General features: G+C 34.2%; 1 protein-coding gene across 1 annotated transcript in view; it reads left to right on the forward strand.

Moving 5' to 3' along the window:
- ddr2l (discoidin domain receptor family, member 2, like) overlaps window positions 1-15,451 on the forward strand; it is a 41,875-nt gene that overhangs the window by 8,619 nt on the left and 17,805 nt on the right. The window contains exons 2-8 of the mRNA XM_058776043.1: window positions 2,108-2,215; window positions 2,317-2,419; window positions 3,319-3,547; window positions 8,010-8,157; window positions 10,984-11,089; window positions 13,153-13,339; window positions 14,974-15,220. Coding sequence (XP_058632026.1) covers window positions 2,155-2,215; window positions 2,317-2,419; window positions 3,319-3,547; window positions 8,010-8,157; window positions 10,984-11,089; window positions 13,153-13,339; window positions 14,974-15,220 — 1,081 coding nt within the window. The 5' untranslated portion in view covers window positions 2,108-2,154. The remainder of the gene's footprint in view (window positions 1-2,107; window positions 2,216-2,316; window positions 2,420-3,318; window positions 3,548-8,009; window positions 8,158-10,983; window positions 11,090-13,152; window positions 13,340-14,973; window positions 15,221-15,451) is intronic.

Raw genomic sequence — 15,451 nt, forward strand, 5'->3', positions numbered from 1 at the left:
CAATGTGTAAAAAAAAAAAAAAACTGAGCATTTAAGAAGAATGGGTCAAACTTTATTTAAAGGTCGAATTTTCGCAAACCATTAACTAAGACTTTTGCCTCAAACTTCTAATTTGCTGCTTATTAATAGTTAGTAAGGTAGTTGTTAAGTTTAGGTATTGGGTAGGATTAGGGATGTAGAATATGGTCTTGTGCAATATGCGCTATAAGTACTAATAAACAGCCAATATCTTAATAATAGGCATGCTAATAAGCAACTAGTTAATAGTGAGAATTGGTCCCTATACTAAAGTGTTACTGAAGAATGATAGAATAATAATAATAATTAAATTTTACAGTGCAACTTTAAAAATTACAATACTATTCATTTTTTTCGGTTTATTTTGAATAATCACGCAGCCCTACTTCTGGCCTGAAATGTCTATGAAATTTTGTCTGTAGATATGCCTCAAATCACTCACTTCAGCACACATCCACATGCTTAGATGTGAATGAATGAAAAGAAAAAAATCCCTCTCCTCAACAAGCCACATGATTTGAGGACTTATTCATCTCTGTCACAAGTTATGTTCATTTAATACCGCTAATAATAGGGTTAAAGGTTTTTTCTAAATCTCTAAGCATAAATATGAGCAATAATAGTGATGTTTGTTCTTTACCATTAATGATGAGGAGCAGGAGATGTGGAAAATGATTTCTAAAGTTTTGGATGGAAACCTCAGAATAATATGGCTATTTTATAGCTTGTTTGTGAGTAAGAGAGAGAGTCTGGTGGTTTAAAAAAAACAAAAAACATTTTATTAGATAATCATGTCACAGAGTTTATGTTCAGCAAACCAACTTTTATTTATAAAATGCACAATAATAAGGCATGCATGAGTAATTGCTGGCAAGAAAACATTATTGTTCACGTAAAGGTTTATGTGCAGTCCCACATGCAAATAACGGCATGGTACTTATTACAATTATAGTCTCAATGATACTGTGTGTTTTAAAAAGACCTCTTTTATTCGTCGCTAATGAGAATCCCACCCTGAATGAGGCAGAATTCTCAGTGATTCCCGGCCACATCTGCTCTGGCATAGTTTGCATAGTTAGCATAGCAGTGATGCTAATATGACCTGTGGGTTCCCACAGGACTCAGAAAACCCAGAGGATTCTGCAGCTGCGCCGTGCATGAAAGCATCAGGGTGCCGATTTGTCTTGCGTTTACAGTCGGCTCCCTTCAGAGTTTAAAGATGTTTTCTTCAACGGCAGAAATTATGTGCCAGATAAAACACACACTTAAAATGCACAGAAAAAAAAAAAAAAAAAAAATATATATATATATATATATATATATTTATTTTATTTTATTTTTTTTTTTTATTATTATTATTATTATTTTTTATACAGGACCATTCAAACATTTGGGCTTGGGAATATTTTTAAATGTTTTTAAAAGAAGACTCTTATTCTCACCAAGACTGCATTTATTTGAAATACAGTAAAACGGTAAATTTGTGAAATATTATTACAATTTAAGATAACCATTTTCCATTTGAATATATTTTAAAATGTAATTTATTCTTTTGATGCAAAGCATCATTACTGCAGTCTTCAGTGTCACATGATCCTTCAGAAATCATTCTAATATGCTCAAGAAACATTATTATTATAATTTTAAAAAGTTTTTATGTGTGGATTCTTTGATGTATTGTTTTTAAGTAGAAATCTTTTGTAACAATATGTCTTTACTGTCACTTTTAACATGCGTTCATACATGCTGAATAAAATGATTCATTTCTCAAAAGAAATTCCCCAAACTTTTGAATAGTGTATATCCCAAAAATATGAGTCTTGAGTCTTTTGTTTAATGTTTGCAGTGTGTGTTTAATTTTTATTGACAATATAAAAAGAGGACTTGCTTGGGTGTTTTGACATTAATGTGGAAATTAATTCACTATTTTCTCTGTTTCACTTCTATAAAATGCGCATCCTAGTTTTAGATTCATCTTGTTCTGAATCTGAACCTTGTTTTGGTCTACAGTAGGCTCTGATGTTGTTCTGTTTATTTCGGCTGGAAATGAGTAGATGCTACAGTACTGCTGTTTCTTTCTGTTCCACAGAGATGTAGTCTGTAGTCTGGTCTGTCGGCAGACTCCGAGGTCTCACTATGCTGCTTTATCTGCTGCTGACCATCTCACTAACAAACATCAATGGCCAGATAGACCCAGGTAATGGTAGAGTACATGCAGTCCAACACAAACATATGCATCCATACAGACAGCTCCAAAAACATTCATTTTCTCTCTGTGTCCTTCTTTGACCTCGTCAGCTCACTGTCGTTATCCTCTTGGTATGGAGGACGGGAGGATCAAAAACGATGACATCACTGCCTCCAGCCAGTGGTATGAAACCACAGGCCCTCAGTATGCAAGGTAACATCAGCATTATTTTGGTATCATATGATATACTATTAACGTTTTTGTTAATATTTTGAGTTGGATTGTATTTATTCTGTTCCAGCTTAAATTTGAGCTAGTTTTAATAGTTTGTGTCCTTGTAGCTCATACACACTATGACCTACAAGGACACAAACTATTAAAACTAGCTAAAATTAAAGCTGGAACAGAAAAAATACAATCATTTATTATTTTTAGTTTTAGTTGTTTTATTACTTCAAATTAATTTAAAGAAAAATAAAAAATAGAAAATGTATTAGCTTAAATAAAATAAATTCACATTGTTTTACAGGAAGTTAAGTTAAAAAAGAAAACTTTTAATAAATTATATATACCATTCAAAAGTAATTGGTTTTAAATGATTTTTAAACCTTTCTCTATTATTCTCACCATGGATTCATTTATATAATCAAAAATAAAGTTAAAAAAATATATTGTAAAATATTTTTACAATTTAAAATAATTATTTTCTATTTTGGCATGTTATTATAGTTTTTGTTAATATTTCCAATTAGATTATTATTATTATTATTATTTTTTTTTTTTCTGTTTACACTGTTAAAGTTTTAGAAATTTTGTTTTAGTTATTTTAGTACTTTAAGTTAAACTAAACAAAAATAATAAATATTGATAAGAAAAAAATTTGTTTTAATACAAAAAAATAACCATTTTCTACTTTGATATGCTCTTATAATTTTGTAATATTTTGAATGAGAATTTTTTTACATTTTCTGTTCCTGCTTTAATTTTCTATAAAGTTTTAGTAGTTTTGTTTTATTTAATTTTTAATAATTTTGAGTTTATTTAGTTATTTTAGTACTTCAAGTTAAACTAAATAAAAATGAGAAATGAGCATCTGTCTGTTGTGGTATCAGGTTAAACCGTGAGGAGGGGGACGGCGCCTGGTGTCCTGCTGGTCAGCTGCAGCCCTCAGATGTTCAGTATCTTCAGCTTGACCTTCGTCAGCTCATCTTCCTCACTGTGGTCGCTACACAGGGTCGCTACGCACGCAACTCCGGCAACGAGTTTGCACGCAAATACCGTCTTGAGTACAGTCGCGATGGACACCACTGGATCTCCTGGAGAAACCGCTTTGGTAGTGAGGTAGGTAAATGCACAAGAGAGTATTTACTAAATGTCCGATATTTAAAGTGGTCATCGGATGCAAAATTCACTTTTACATGTTGTTTGAACTGAAATGTGTGTTGGCAGTGTGTGTACACAACCACCCTACAATGATAAAAATCCACCCAGTGGTTTTTTTAAAATACAGATAAATCATAACCCCTTTTTCAAATCAAGCGTTCTCAGATGCCTGTCTGTGTAACGTCACACAGACCTGGACCCCTCCCACGATGGCTGATTGACACTAACATTTTACTGGTTTGCTGCTCGAGTGTCTTATTATCAGGCCTCGAATTGAGGGGGGATGCAGGGGGATGTCACCCCTGGTGGAAAAAAATGACAAAAAGCATCCCTTCAGTACAACCCGAATTCCAGAAATGTTGGGACGTTTTTAAATTTGAATAAAATGAAAACTAAAAGACTTTCAAATCACATGAGCCAATATTTTATTCACAATAGAACATAGAGAACATAACTGTTTAAACGGAGAAATTTTACACTTTTATCCACTAAATGAGCTCATTTCAAATTTGATGCCTGCTGCAGGCCTCAAAAAAGTTGGCACAGGGGCAACAAAAAGCTGAAAAAGCAAGAAATTTTGAAAAGATTCAGCTGGGAGAACATCTAGCAACTAATTAAGTTAATTAACATCAGGTCTTTAACATGATTAGCTATAAAAGGGATGTCTTAGAGAGGCAGAGTCTCTCAGAAGTAAAGATGGGCAGAGGCTCTCCAATCTGTGAAAGAGTGCGTAAAAAGATTGTGGAATACTTTAAAAACAACGTTCCTCAACATCAAATTGCAAAGGCTTTGTAAATCTCATCATCTACAGTGCATCACATCATCAAAAGATTCAGAGAAACTGGAGAAATATGTGCATAAGGGACAAGGCTGAAGACCTTTGTATGATGTCCGTGGTCTTCGGGCCCTCAGACGACACTGCATCACTCATCGGCATGATTCTGTCATTGACATTACTATGACATTACATTGACATACTTCCAGTATTCTGGCTCAGGAATACTTCCAGAAACCACTGTCAGTAAACACAATCCGCCGTGCCATCTGCAGATAACGACTAAAGCTCTATCATGCAAAAAGGAAGCCATATGTGAACATGGTCCAGAAGCGCCGTTGTGTCCTGTGAGCCAAGGCTCATTTAAAATGGTCTGTTTCAAAGTGGAAAAGTGTTCTATGGTCAGGCGAGTCCAAATTTGACATTCTTGTTGGAAATCACGTGTCCTCCGGGCTAAAGAGGAGGGAGACCTTCCAGTGTGTTATCAGCGTTCAGTTCAAAAGCCAGCATCTCTGATGGTATGGGGGTGCATAAGTGCATACGGTATGGGCAGCTTGCATGTTTTGGAAGGCACTATGAATGCTGAAAGGTATATAAAGGTTTTAAAGCAACATATGCTCCCATCCAGATGACGTCTATTTCAGGGAAGGTCTTGTGTATTTCAGCAGGACAATGCAAAACCACATACTGCAGCTATTACAACAGCATGACTTCGTAGTAGACGAGTCCGGGTGCTGAACTGGCCTGCCTGCAGTCCAGATCTTTCACCTATAGAGAACATTTGGCGAATCATTAAACGCAAAATACGTCAAAGACAACCACAAACTCTTCAGCAGCTGGAAACCTATATCAGGCAAGAATGGGACCAAATTCCAACACCAGAATTCCAGAAACTCATAACCTCGATGCCCAGACATCTTCAAAGTGTTTTGAAAAGAAGAGGAGATGCTACACCATAGTAAACATGCCCCCGTCCCAACTATTTTGAGACCTGTAGCAGGCATCAAATTTGAAATGAGCTCATTTTGTGCATAAAACTGTAACATTTCTCAGTTTAAACATTTGTTATGTTATCTATGTTCTATTGTGAATTAAAATATTTTTGTTCAAATTTAAAAAACATCCCAACATATCCGGAATTCGGGTTGTAAAACCACCATCACCTTTAGATTAATAATGTTGTGTATTATGTAAAACGTATCGTGCAAATTAAATGTTAAAATTCTCTACTTATGCGATACTTAAACTGTATAACGGAGATTGGCCAATCAGTGCTCGGTACTGTAACAAGCTGCGCACAAGCTGGAGCAAGTTTCTGTCATTTTTCACGCAAAATGGTTCAAGCGCAACTTTTGAAGTTCTTTAACACTAGAACCGCCAGAGGTCGCTGTATACCTAAAAGCGCCAGCGGGTGAATTTTACCCACACACCTGGCAACTGTTTTTATATGGCTAAAGAACATATTATTTCGCTGTATTATGCCACTGTCTTCACAAAGAAGTGTCTAGAGTCATGAAATGCTTATGTCTAGTCGTCAACTATATTTTTACCCTGTGGTTTTATGTTAAAGACTTTTTAATGCAGCATACACTAATCCATAATGGTCAGTAAGCTAAAAAAAAAAAGCCTGCACTGACAACGAAAATTAGAAGGTAGTAAATATTTGGGTGGTGTAATATTATAATACTATGTCATTAATCAATATATTAGGATAACCCATGTTATTTAAATTAGACAATAATGATCAATAATAATTCACCACACTGCATAGGATGATGCTATGACAAATTCAAGCGCACAGCTTCACCTAGGCCCAATTATTAATTTGTTTAGTTACGTCATTTATAATTTGAATGAGAGAACAACAACAATAAACTTCGGGTAATCAAAAAAAAAAAAATATATATATATATATATATATTATACATTACATCATAGATCGGATTTTTTTTCTTCAGGAAATGGCCAGACTAGAATAAATAGCAGCACCGTAGCGAACAATAAACGATATGGCAAGACAAAAATGAAATAATAAAACCAAAGTTTGACCAATTATGAGTAACGTTAGGCTAAAACATCTAAATATGATGTCTGGATCACTGTCAGATGCTGAGCCGACCCAGGACGCAATTACCATCAGACTCACCATCACTCGTGGTATTTAGTGTTTCTAATACCTACCTTCCATAAATCGCCTTTTTTTTAGTCATTTTGACTTTATTTATGAAACTGAAATCGGTGAGTGAAAGGCGTTGCCTAGAAATGTACAATGTTAAAACACAAGCGGCAAGAAAACGACAGCGCGAAAATACATGCATTATATAGCGGGTAAATTTGACCCGTGCGGCGCTTAGGTATAAATGCTCCGTTTTTTGATCTGGTTTTATCAAAATAATTTTTAACAATATTGGGTTGTAAATTACACAATTTTAGTAAAAGTCAATGACTGGGAAACTTGAATGTTTTGTTGAAAATCTGTTATGTACATTTGAAAAACAGCCACGGGTAAAATTTACCCCGTGGCGGTTCTAGTGTTAAAGAGAAGATAATTTGATTTTTCCTTGATTAGAATTTAAAGACATTCCCCTGACATACTGTTATTTTACTGAATGTGTGTTAGGGTCTGTGAGACGATATAAGAGAGCTGATATTATCAAGTATTGTGCCGACTTAAAAAACAAAAAAACATCTTTCCAAAGCATTCACTGCGCGATGAAGCCCATCAGAATGCAGTTACAATGCCCTTATAATTCAAGCAATGAAAGAAAAAATACCCATGTAAGTTTTTATGTTTTTATATTCATTGCACAAATAATGTACTTTTCTGAGTATCAGCACATGTGCGCGAGCAAAAATATGCTAATAATTTTATACAACAGTGAAGAGAAACATGGTGTTTTATTCCTTGAATGAATCTGTTTTTGAACGAATCAAGTGAGCCAGTGATTAAATGGTCCATTCACTTGTTTTGTTTCTAATTGAATCAGCCGTTTTGAACGAATCGTTTGATTTGAATGATTCAGTAAATTTATTAAAACTTGCTGCCACCTACTGCCAGTTTTATTGTCATATTTATTTATCCATGACAGTCCCAGCAAAAGTGCCAGCACAAAAACACATTCAGCAAAATATTGTTTAAATGGCAGTATTGGCCAAAATTCCTCCATTTCAGGCCCCAAAAAGAGCTTATAAATAAAGAATAAATAAATATAAAAAAGCTTATAAATAATAGTTTGTTTAATAAGGCAAATTTTTCATTAAATAAAAGTCTTACAAATTTTGTAATCCTTGTGCAAAATTAGCTGCAGTGTACAGCCCCCCCAAAAAAAACACTGCCCACACCACCCCCCCCCCTTTTTTTAATAATTCGACCACTTTTTATTATCAGTTTTGAAAAGAGTTGTGCAGCGTAATATTTTTTTTGAAAAAAAAACTTAGCTATAAAATTTACAAACTTTTCTTAAAAAAAAAGTTGTTTTGCATGGTTTCTGTTTTCTGTCGATTGTCTCATTGTGCAGCATTTTCACTTATGTTCGTCCATAATGTTTTTATTATGTGGTGACCACTGCATGCTTATCCTGCTGTAACTATGTTCATGATGTAGCATGATATTGTGCCATTCTGTTTAACTAATGTTTTCTGCAGACTATAATGGGCAATATAAACACCTACGACTCTGTGGTGAGAGACCTCCATCCTCCCATCATCACTCGATTCTTACGTTTGATTCCCGTCACCGATGCCGTACACACTGTGTGTATGAGAGTAGAGCTGTTCGGATGCGCCTGGCAGGGTAAGTCATAAGAATTACATAATTAAAGGGGTGGTTGATTGCGATTTCACTTTTTTAACGTTAGTTAGTGTGTAATGTTGCTGTTTGAGCATAAACAATATCTGCAAAGTTACAAAGCTGAAAGGTCAATGCAAACTGAGATATCGTCATTTAAAATGATGGCAGTTTAATGGCTACAAAAACGGCTCATAAGGACTACAACGAGTTACTTCCCGGGTTTGTGACGTCACAAACCCAGATAAACCCCGCCCCCGGGAACATGCAGCAAAGGGGTGAGGCCATGCTGCGCTGTTTTAGAGAAGAGGAAGAGAAACTAGGGGTGCACGTAAAAATCTATTCATATATGAATCGCGATTCTGTCTTCTAGATTCTAATGGATTCACAAGTTTCAAAATCAATGTTCTAAAGCAGCGGTTCTTAATACTGTTCCTGCTCCCCACACAAATCTCTCTCTCTCTCTCTCATTCAGATCATCAGCAGTTCCAACAATGAACTGTTCCATTTATACACTTATTTTCACACAGCAGTGAGAAGCGTTGTACATGGACGCGCGTGCAGTTGCCATGCTGTATTAAAGCTTTAATCAGGATAAAACCTTATATTAGAACCTAACAGAAGCAGTAGCATTTACAAATAACAGCATATCTAAAAGCATGAGACAACAACAAACAAACATACCATTAAGAGCCGTGCTTGCACAGGTTCTGCGCGATTCTCTTCACTAATATCCTCTGCGTCTCAATCGGGCTCAAATTGATAAGCAATATAGATGACGTCATTGTTTACAATATAACCGGAGCACATGCCGATGAGGTGAGGGGCAGGACGTTTAGATGCGCACTAGAGGCGGTTTAGCCAATCACAACACACTGGGCCAGCTAACCAATCTGAGCCCATCGTGTATTTCTGAGGGAGGGGCTTCATAAAACCTGGAAATCATCGGAGCATTTATCAGAGAAGGGACAGAGCAGTGTAGAATAGAGGTAAATTATGTGAAAAATAATGTTTTTTTTTTTTAAAACGAAGCATGAACACGTTAGACTGCACTTCATAAACACAATCAAGCCTTGAAAAAAAACAGTCAATCACCCCTTTAATATTATGCAAAAAAAATAAAAAATTAATTGTATTAATCTGATCCTTCTTTTAAGCTGCAGAATGGAAACATTTATAAATTCAGACAAACAACTTAAACTAAAACCATAAAACAATTTGTGTTACTTGAAATAAAATAAACTTTAACTGAAAATATAAAAAAGTATTTTATTTTAGCTAGTTGCAAACATTGCTCATTTTCCTTTAGTTTATCTTGATTTACTAAAATAAGTAAAACTAAAACTGACAATTAAAATGAAAACAGTAAATATATAAAAACTAATTTAAAATAATAATAAAAACTATAATATTAGCTCGATGATACTAAGATAACCCTGTAAACAAACTACAAACACTTCCAGAGGTAGTCGAAAATGCATTTTAATGGATTGCTTTCTTAGTGTAGATGCTCATATGGTTGAATGATTTCATACAGCTACTAAAAATGCCCCTCTCTGCCTTCTGACCTAATTCTTAAACATTACAGGAAGTGCTGTTGAAGCGCACTAGCCAAAGGGATTTAAACATTGCCGGCTGAAATTGTAAGTTTGGTTTGAAGGCAAAAAAAGTAAAAAGCACAGTGTTCTCTTACCAGTCCTGATTCTAACACAAACCCTCTGTGTTCAGCGCAGTTTTGTACCTATCAGAGCAGAAACTTTCTCCTCTCCATATGGTTTTTTTAGTTGTCTCCTTTTGCGTTCATAAGTAATTTGCACAAGCTTATTTCACAATATTAGATTCAAAAAATTTGAAAAAGCTCGTACATACACCCGCTCATACTCGCCTCTAAGAAATGAAGACTGAAGTGATCGAAAGTGGACAGAGAAAACAGCAGGTGCAAATGGGAATGTGTCTCCTTGTGATCCAATCGACCAAAACGCATTTTAAAAGGGTTAGTTCACCCAAAAATTTAAATTCTGTCATTAATTACTCACCCTCATGTTGTTCCAAACCCGGAAGACCTTTGTTCATCTTCGAAACACAAATTAAGATATTTCTGATGCATTCCGAGAGTTCTCTGGCCCTCCATAGACAGCAAGGATACTACCACAACCAACGCACAGAAAGGTAGTAAGGACATCGGTAAAATAGTCCATGTGACAGCAGTGGTTGAGTCGCAATTTTACAAAGAATACTTTTTGTGCGCAAAGAAAACAATAATATAATTTATTCAACAATTCTTGTCTCAGAGTTAACGTCTTCTGCCATTTTTGAGAGTACCCCAGAACGTAATCAGCGTTGTTTATGTTCAGCATGCGCAAGCTGTCTACTGAACGTAAACGACGCTCATTACGTTGATTATGTTCTGCGGTACTCTCTAAAATGGCGGAAGGCGGCAACTCCGAGACAAGAATTGTTGAATAAATTATATTATTGTTTTCTTTGCACACAAAAAGTATTTTCATAGCTTTGTAAAATTGCGACTCAACCACTGCTGTCACATGGACTATGTGACCATGGACAGGGACAGAGAGCTCTCAGATTTCATTAAAAATATCTTAATTTGTGTCCCGAAGATGAACTGAGGTCTTCCATGTTTGGAACGACATCAGGGTGAGTAATTAATGACAGAATTTTCATTTTTGGCTGAACTAACCCTTTATTATTGGGTGTTAACCGCCTCATTTTCACACTTGTATATGGGGCTATAGAAATGAGTAATTACATTCTAGAGCTAATGCAATATTAAAGTTTGGGACCTCTCTGTTTTCACTTTTACCTGCTGTGCAGATGGCCTGACGGCATACAGCTCTCCAGAGGGCCAGACCATGATGGCTCCTGGCTATCCCATTACACCTCTCAATGACTCCATGTACGACGGGGCCCTGGAACGCAGGTGAGGGTCTAATTTAACGTAGAACGAGTCAAAGAATATGCTTAGCTTTTGGGGATGCCCAGATATTAAATTCTGTCCGATATTGGTTTTACATACAGCAAAAAAATAAGTGCTAAATATGTTGTAAACTGTGAATCTCAATGAAATATATTTAAAATGTATTTAGTTTCAACCTTTATATACTAAAATTGCCGAATTTGTTCTAAATAAGAAATGCATCCACATAAGTTTAAATGTACAAAATTTGCTCCTGTGAATACCTGCAGTGCCAAAATATTTAAAAATAATAATAATAATTTAAAACAAATTAACCGTGAGCTGATTGATGAAATTTTGGGTAACACTTTATTTTAAGGTGTCCATAATACAGAGTAATTACCTAGTTAAGTACTTAGTAGTAGCCGTTGTACTTTCTTGAAACAAAATGTACTTACCATGTAACTAAGTTATGGAACAGCCTGTACTTACAGTTTGCAATTATGTTCATGTAATAGGCAGCTACTGTTACGCATATGTAACAGACCAAGTCTGTTACACAGCTACTTATGTAACCAAGAGATTGTTACATATGTGTTGCAGACTTTATACAAAGTAATTATAAATGTAAGTACACAGACATAAGCTACTTAAAATAAAGTGTATTTGTATGTGTAATTGTACTAAATCCTTATCCAGATGCACCTTAGTTTGATTTAACACACCAGTACACAGCTTAAATACATGTAATACATTTCTAATTACATTACAATTGCAGAATATTACACAGGCATAATAAGCTACTTAAAATAAAGTGTATCAAGATTGTACTTAAGTGTACAAGTAGCTGTGTAACAGTAGCTGCCTATTACATGTAGATAATTACAACCCGTAATTACAGGCTGTTCCATAACGTAGTTACATGGTAAGTACATTTTTTTTCCCCCATGTAAGTCCAATGGCTACTACTAAGTACTTAACTAGGTAATTACCCTGTATTATGACACCAAAAAATAAAGTGTTAACAAATTTAGTTTTATTTTGTCTAATTAAATTACAAATAAAACATGAAAAACTATTTTTAAATGACTGTTTTACATTTAAGCATCACAAAATTATCATATTTAGAATAAAAAATGAATATTGATTTTAAGATATGCTAAAGATCACATTTAACTTTGTTGTTTAACTTTTAGTGTTTTTAAAGGTTAATTTTAAGTGTTTTAGATGACGGAAAAGGTAATCTTAAATACAAAAATAATAGAAATAAGTACACTACCATTCAAAAGTTTATAGTTAGTGTTTTAAAAAGTAAAAGAAAGCATTTTTAAAAGAAAGTAATTCTTTTATTCAGCTAGAATGTATTTAAATTGATCGAAAATGACAGTAAAGACTTTTATGGTATTGCAAAATTGATTTTTTGGTTTTGAAATTCATCAAAGTATCCTGAGAAAAAATGTATCACGATTTTCACAAAAGCATTAAGCTTCACAACTATTGATAATAATAATAATAATAATAATAAATGTTTCTTGAGCAGCAAATCAGCATATTAGAATGATTTCTGAAGGATCATGTGACATTGAAGACTGGAGTAATGATGCTGTAAATTCAGATTTGCATCTCAGGAATAAATTACATTTTTAAAATATATTAAAATAGATATTTTAATAATATTTCATAATATGACTGGTTTTACTGTATTTTAGATTAAATAAATGCAGCCTTGGTAAGCATAAGAGACCTCTTTCAAAAATATTTAAAATATTATTGAGTCTAAACTTTTTTGTCCAAACTTGAAATATCTAATATCAGTCAATCCCAATTAAATAATTATAATTAAAAAAATAATAATGTTCCAATCCTGAATGATTAAAAAAAAAAGTTTGCTGGTTGTCTTTTACTTTGCATTGATTCTTTGTCCTCGTTTTTTTCCCTGACTTGCTGATGTGAGTCAACTTTGGAATTGTGGACTTTTCAGGGTCATTCTGTGGCAGAACAATCAAGATTATATTTAAGTTCTACAATGAATGCTAATCACTCCTCGCCCAAAGCTAAGTGCTTCCTGTCTCTCTCTGCTCCCACAGGAAGCTGTCTGGGGGTCTTGGTCAGCTGACGGATGGTGTGATTGGTCAGGATGACTTTGTACAGAGAAGACTGGACCGGTTGTGGCCCGGATATGACTACGTGGGCTGGAGGAACGACAGCTTGGGCCCTGGATATGTGGAGATGGAGTTCCAGTTTGACAGACAACGAAACTTCACCTCTATGAAGGTGAGAGTGAAGCAGTAATAGAAGTAAACAGGACCAGTGTTTGAAAACAGAATGCAAAGCTTGTTCTTTTGATAGGGAGCAGTAATATTGTGAAATACTATCACAACCCAAAATAACTGTTTTCTATTTGAATATATTCTAAAACAGAATTTATTCCTGTGATGCAAAGCTGAATTTTCAGCATCATTACTCCAGTCTTCAGTGTCACATGATCCTTCAGAAATCATTCTCATATGCTGATTTGCTGCTCAAGAAACATTTATTATTATTATCATTATTGAAAAGGAAATTATTTAGGATTTTTTGATGAATGGAAAGTTCAAAATAGCAGCATTTATGTGACTATATAAAATGTTATAACATTAGAAATGTCATTACTTTCACTTTACTGTAATTTTCAATTTAATGCATCCTTGCTGAATAAAAATGTTAATTTCTATTAAAAAAAAAATAATATATATATATATATTTATATAAACTCACCCCAAAACTTTCTAACAATAGTATATATACTCACCCCTATAATATTTAAATATTGTGGTGATTCACTTGAAATTACAACTGTGTGTATTTTGATGTTTATTTATTTCTGGTCCACATTGTAAATGCCTTATTCTAAATTCATTTTGTAAACTGAGGGATAATGTAATTATTTTATGACCATAATTATTTTCTGTGGTAATTGACATTCAGCCACTAATGCTGTTAATAGAACTCTTGTACTGAACCCAAAGCGTCCCTTTACCGTGTGTACAGTATGTGTTCTGGTTTACATCTGTAGTGTCTGTAATTTGAACTTGATGTGCTTTGAAGTGTTTGTTGACTGACAGTTTTAATGTAGCACTAATTATACACCATATTTCACACATAATAACACATAATTACATGTCGGAGCAGGACTGCTTGCCATAATTACGGTGCTTATTGTCTGTATATAATCATGCCAGTGTCTGTGGATTGGGTGGTTTAGGTGCTTAATCTCGAAGTAATGATTTTATATTAGAAAATAACATGTTTATTAAAGTTGAGCCACTTTCTTTTAGTTGCTTTTTATCTACTTATTTTTATTTATTTATAAGGCAGCATGAAATCTGAGTTGATGATATTTATTTATAATTTAATTGTATGCACTCGTTTAAAATCATTTAAAAGTTTGGGGTGAGTAAAATATTTAACTTTTTTTATTTTTTATAAATATTTTACCTATTTTATTTTTATTTTGAAATTTTTGTATGTTATAGATTTTTTCAGGATTCCTTGATGAACAGAAAGTTCTAAAAAAGACAGCATTGTTTTCAGTGGAAATCTTTTGTAGCATTATAAATGTCTTTACTGTGACTTTTGATCAATTTAATGTATCTTTGCTCAACTGCTGTATATAATTTCCACTTTTCACAATTCAATCCAGTCAATTCCCAATGAATACAATTCCTCCTTGTTTTTTTTTTTTTTTTTTCCCAATTGAACACCCTGCTTCACTTGGAAATATATTGCTTTATAAAAGAAAAATGAGTTATAAATGTCATCCATGTTGACTAGTTGTGGTTGTATGATGTTTGATTTATACTGAACACACAAAAAGCTTCAAATGTGAGCCTTCAAGTGTTATGGATGCTTATTTATTCTCTTTTTAGGTTCACAGTAATAACATGTTCTCTCGGGCTGTGAAGATCTTCGCGTCCGTGTCCTGTGTGTTTAAGCTGCACCTCATTTCTGAGTGGGAAGCAGAACCGGTGGAGTTTCACACCGTTCTAGATGACCGGAACCCAAGCGCTCGTTATGTGACGGTCCCGCTAAAGCACAGATCGGCTACGGCGCTGCGCTGCCGCTTTTACTTTGCTGACACTTGGATGATGTTCAGCGAGATCTCGTTTCAGTCTGGTATGAAATAAGAATAACTCACCAAAGCTGGATTATTTGATCAAAAATACAGTAAAAACTGTCATATCATTACAATTTAAAATAAGTGTTTTCTTTTTGAATGTATTTTAAATGTAATTAATTCCTGTGATGCAAAGCTGAAGTTTACTCCAGTCTTCAGTGTCACATGATCCTTCAGAAATCATTCTAATATGCTGATTTGCTGCTCAAGAAACATTTCTTACTGTTATA

The sequence above is a fragment of the Onychostoma macrolepis genome, chromosome 05 (assembly GCF_012432095.1).
Source record: "Onychostoma macrolepis isolate SWU-2019 chromosome 05, ASM1243209v1, whole genome shotgun sequence".
NCBI classification, from domain to species: Eukaryota; Metazoa; Chordata; class Actinopteri; order Cypriniformes; family Cyprinidae; genus Onychostoma; species Onychostoma macrolepis.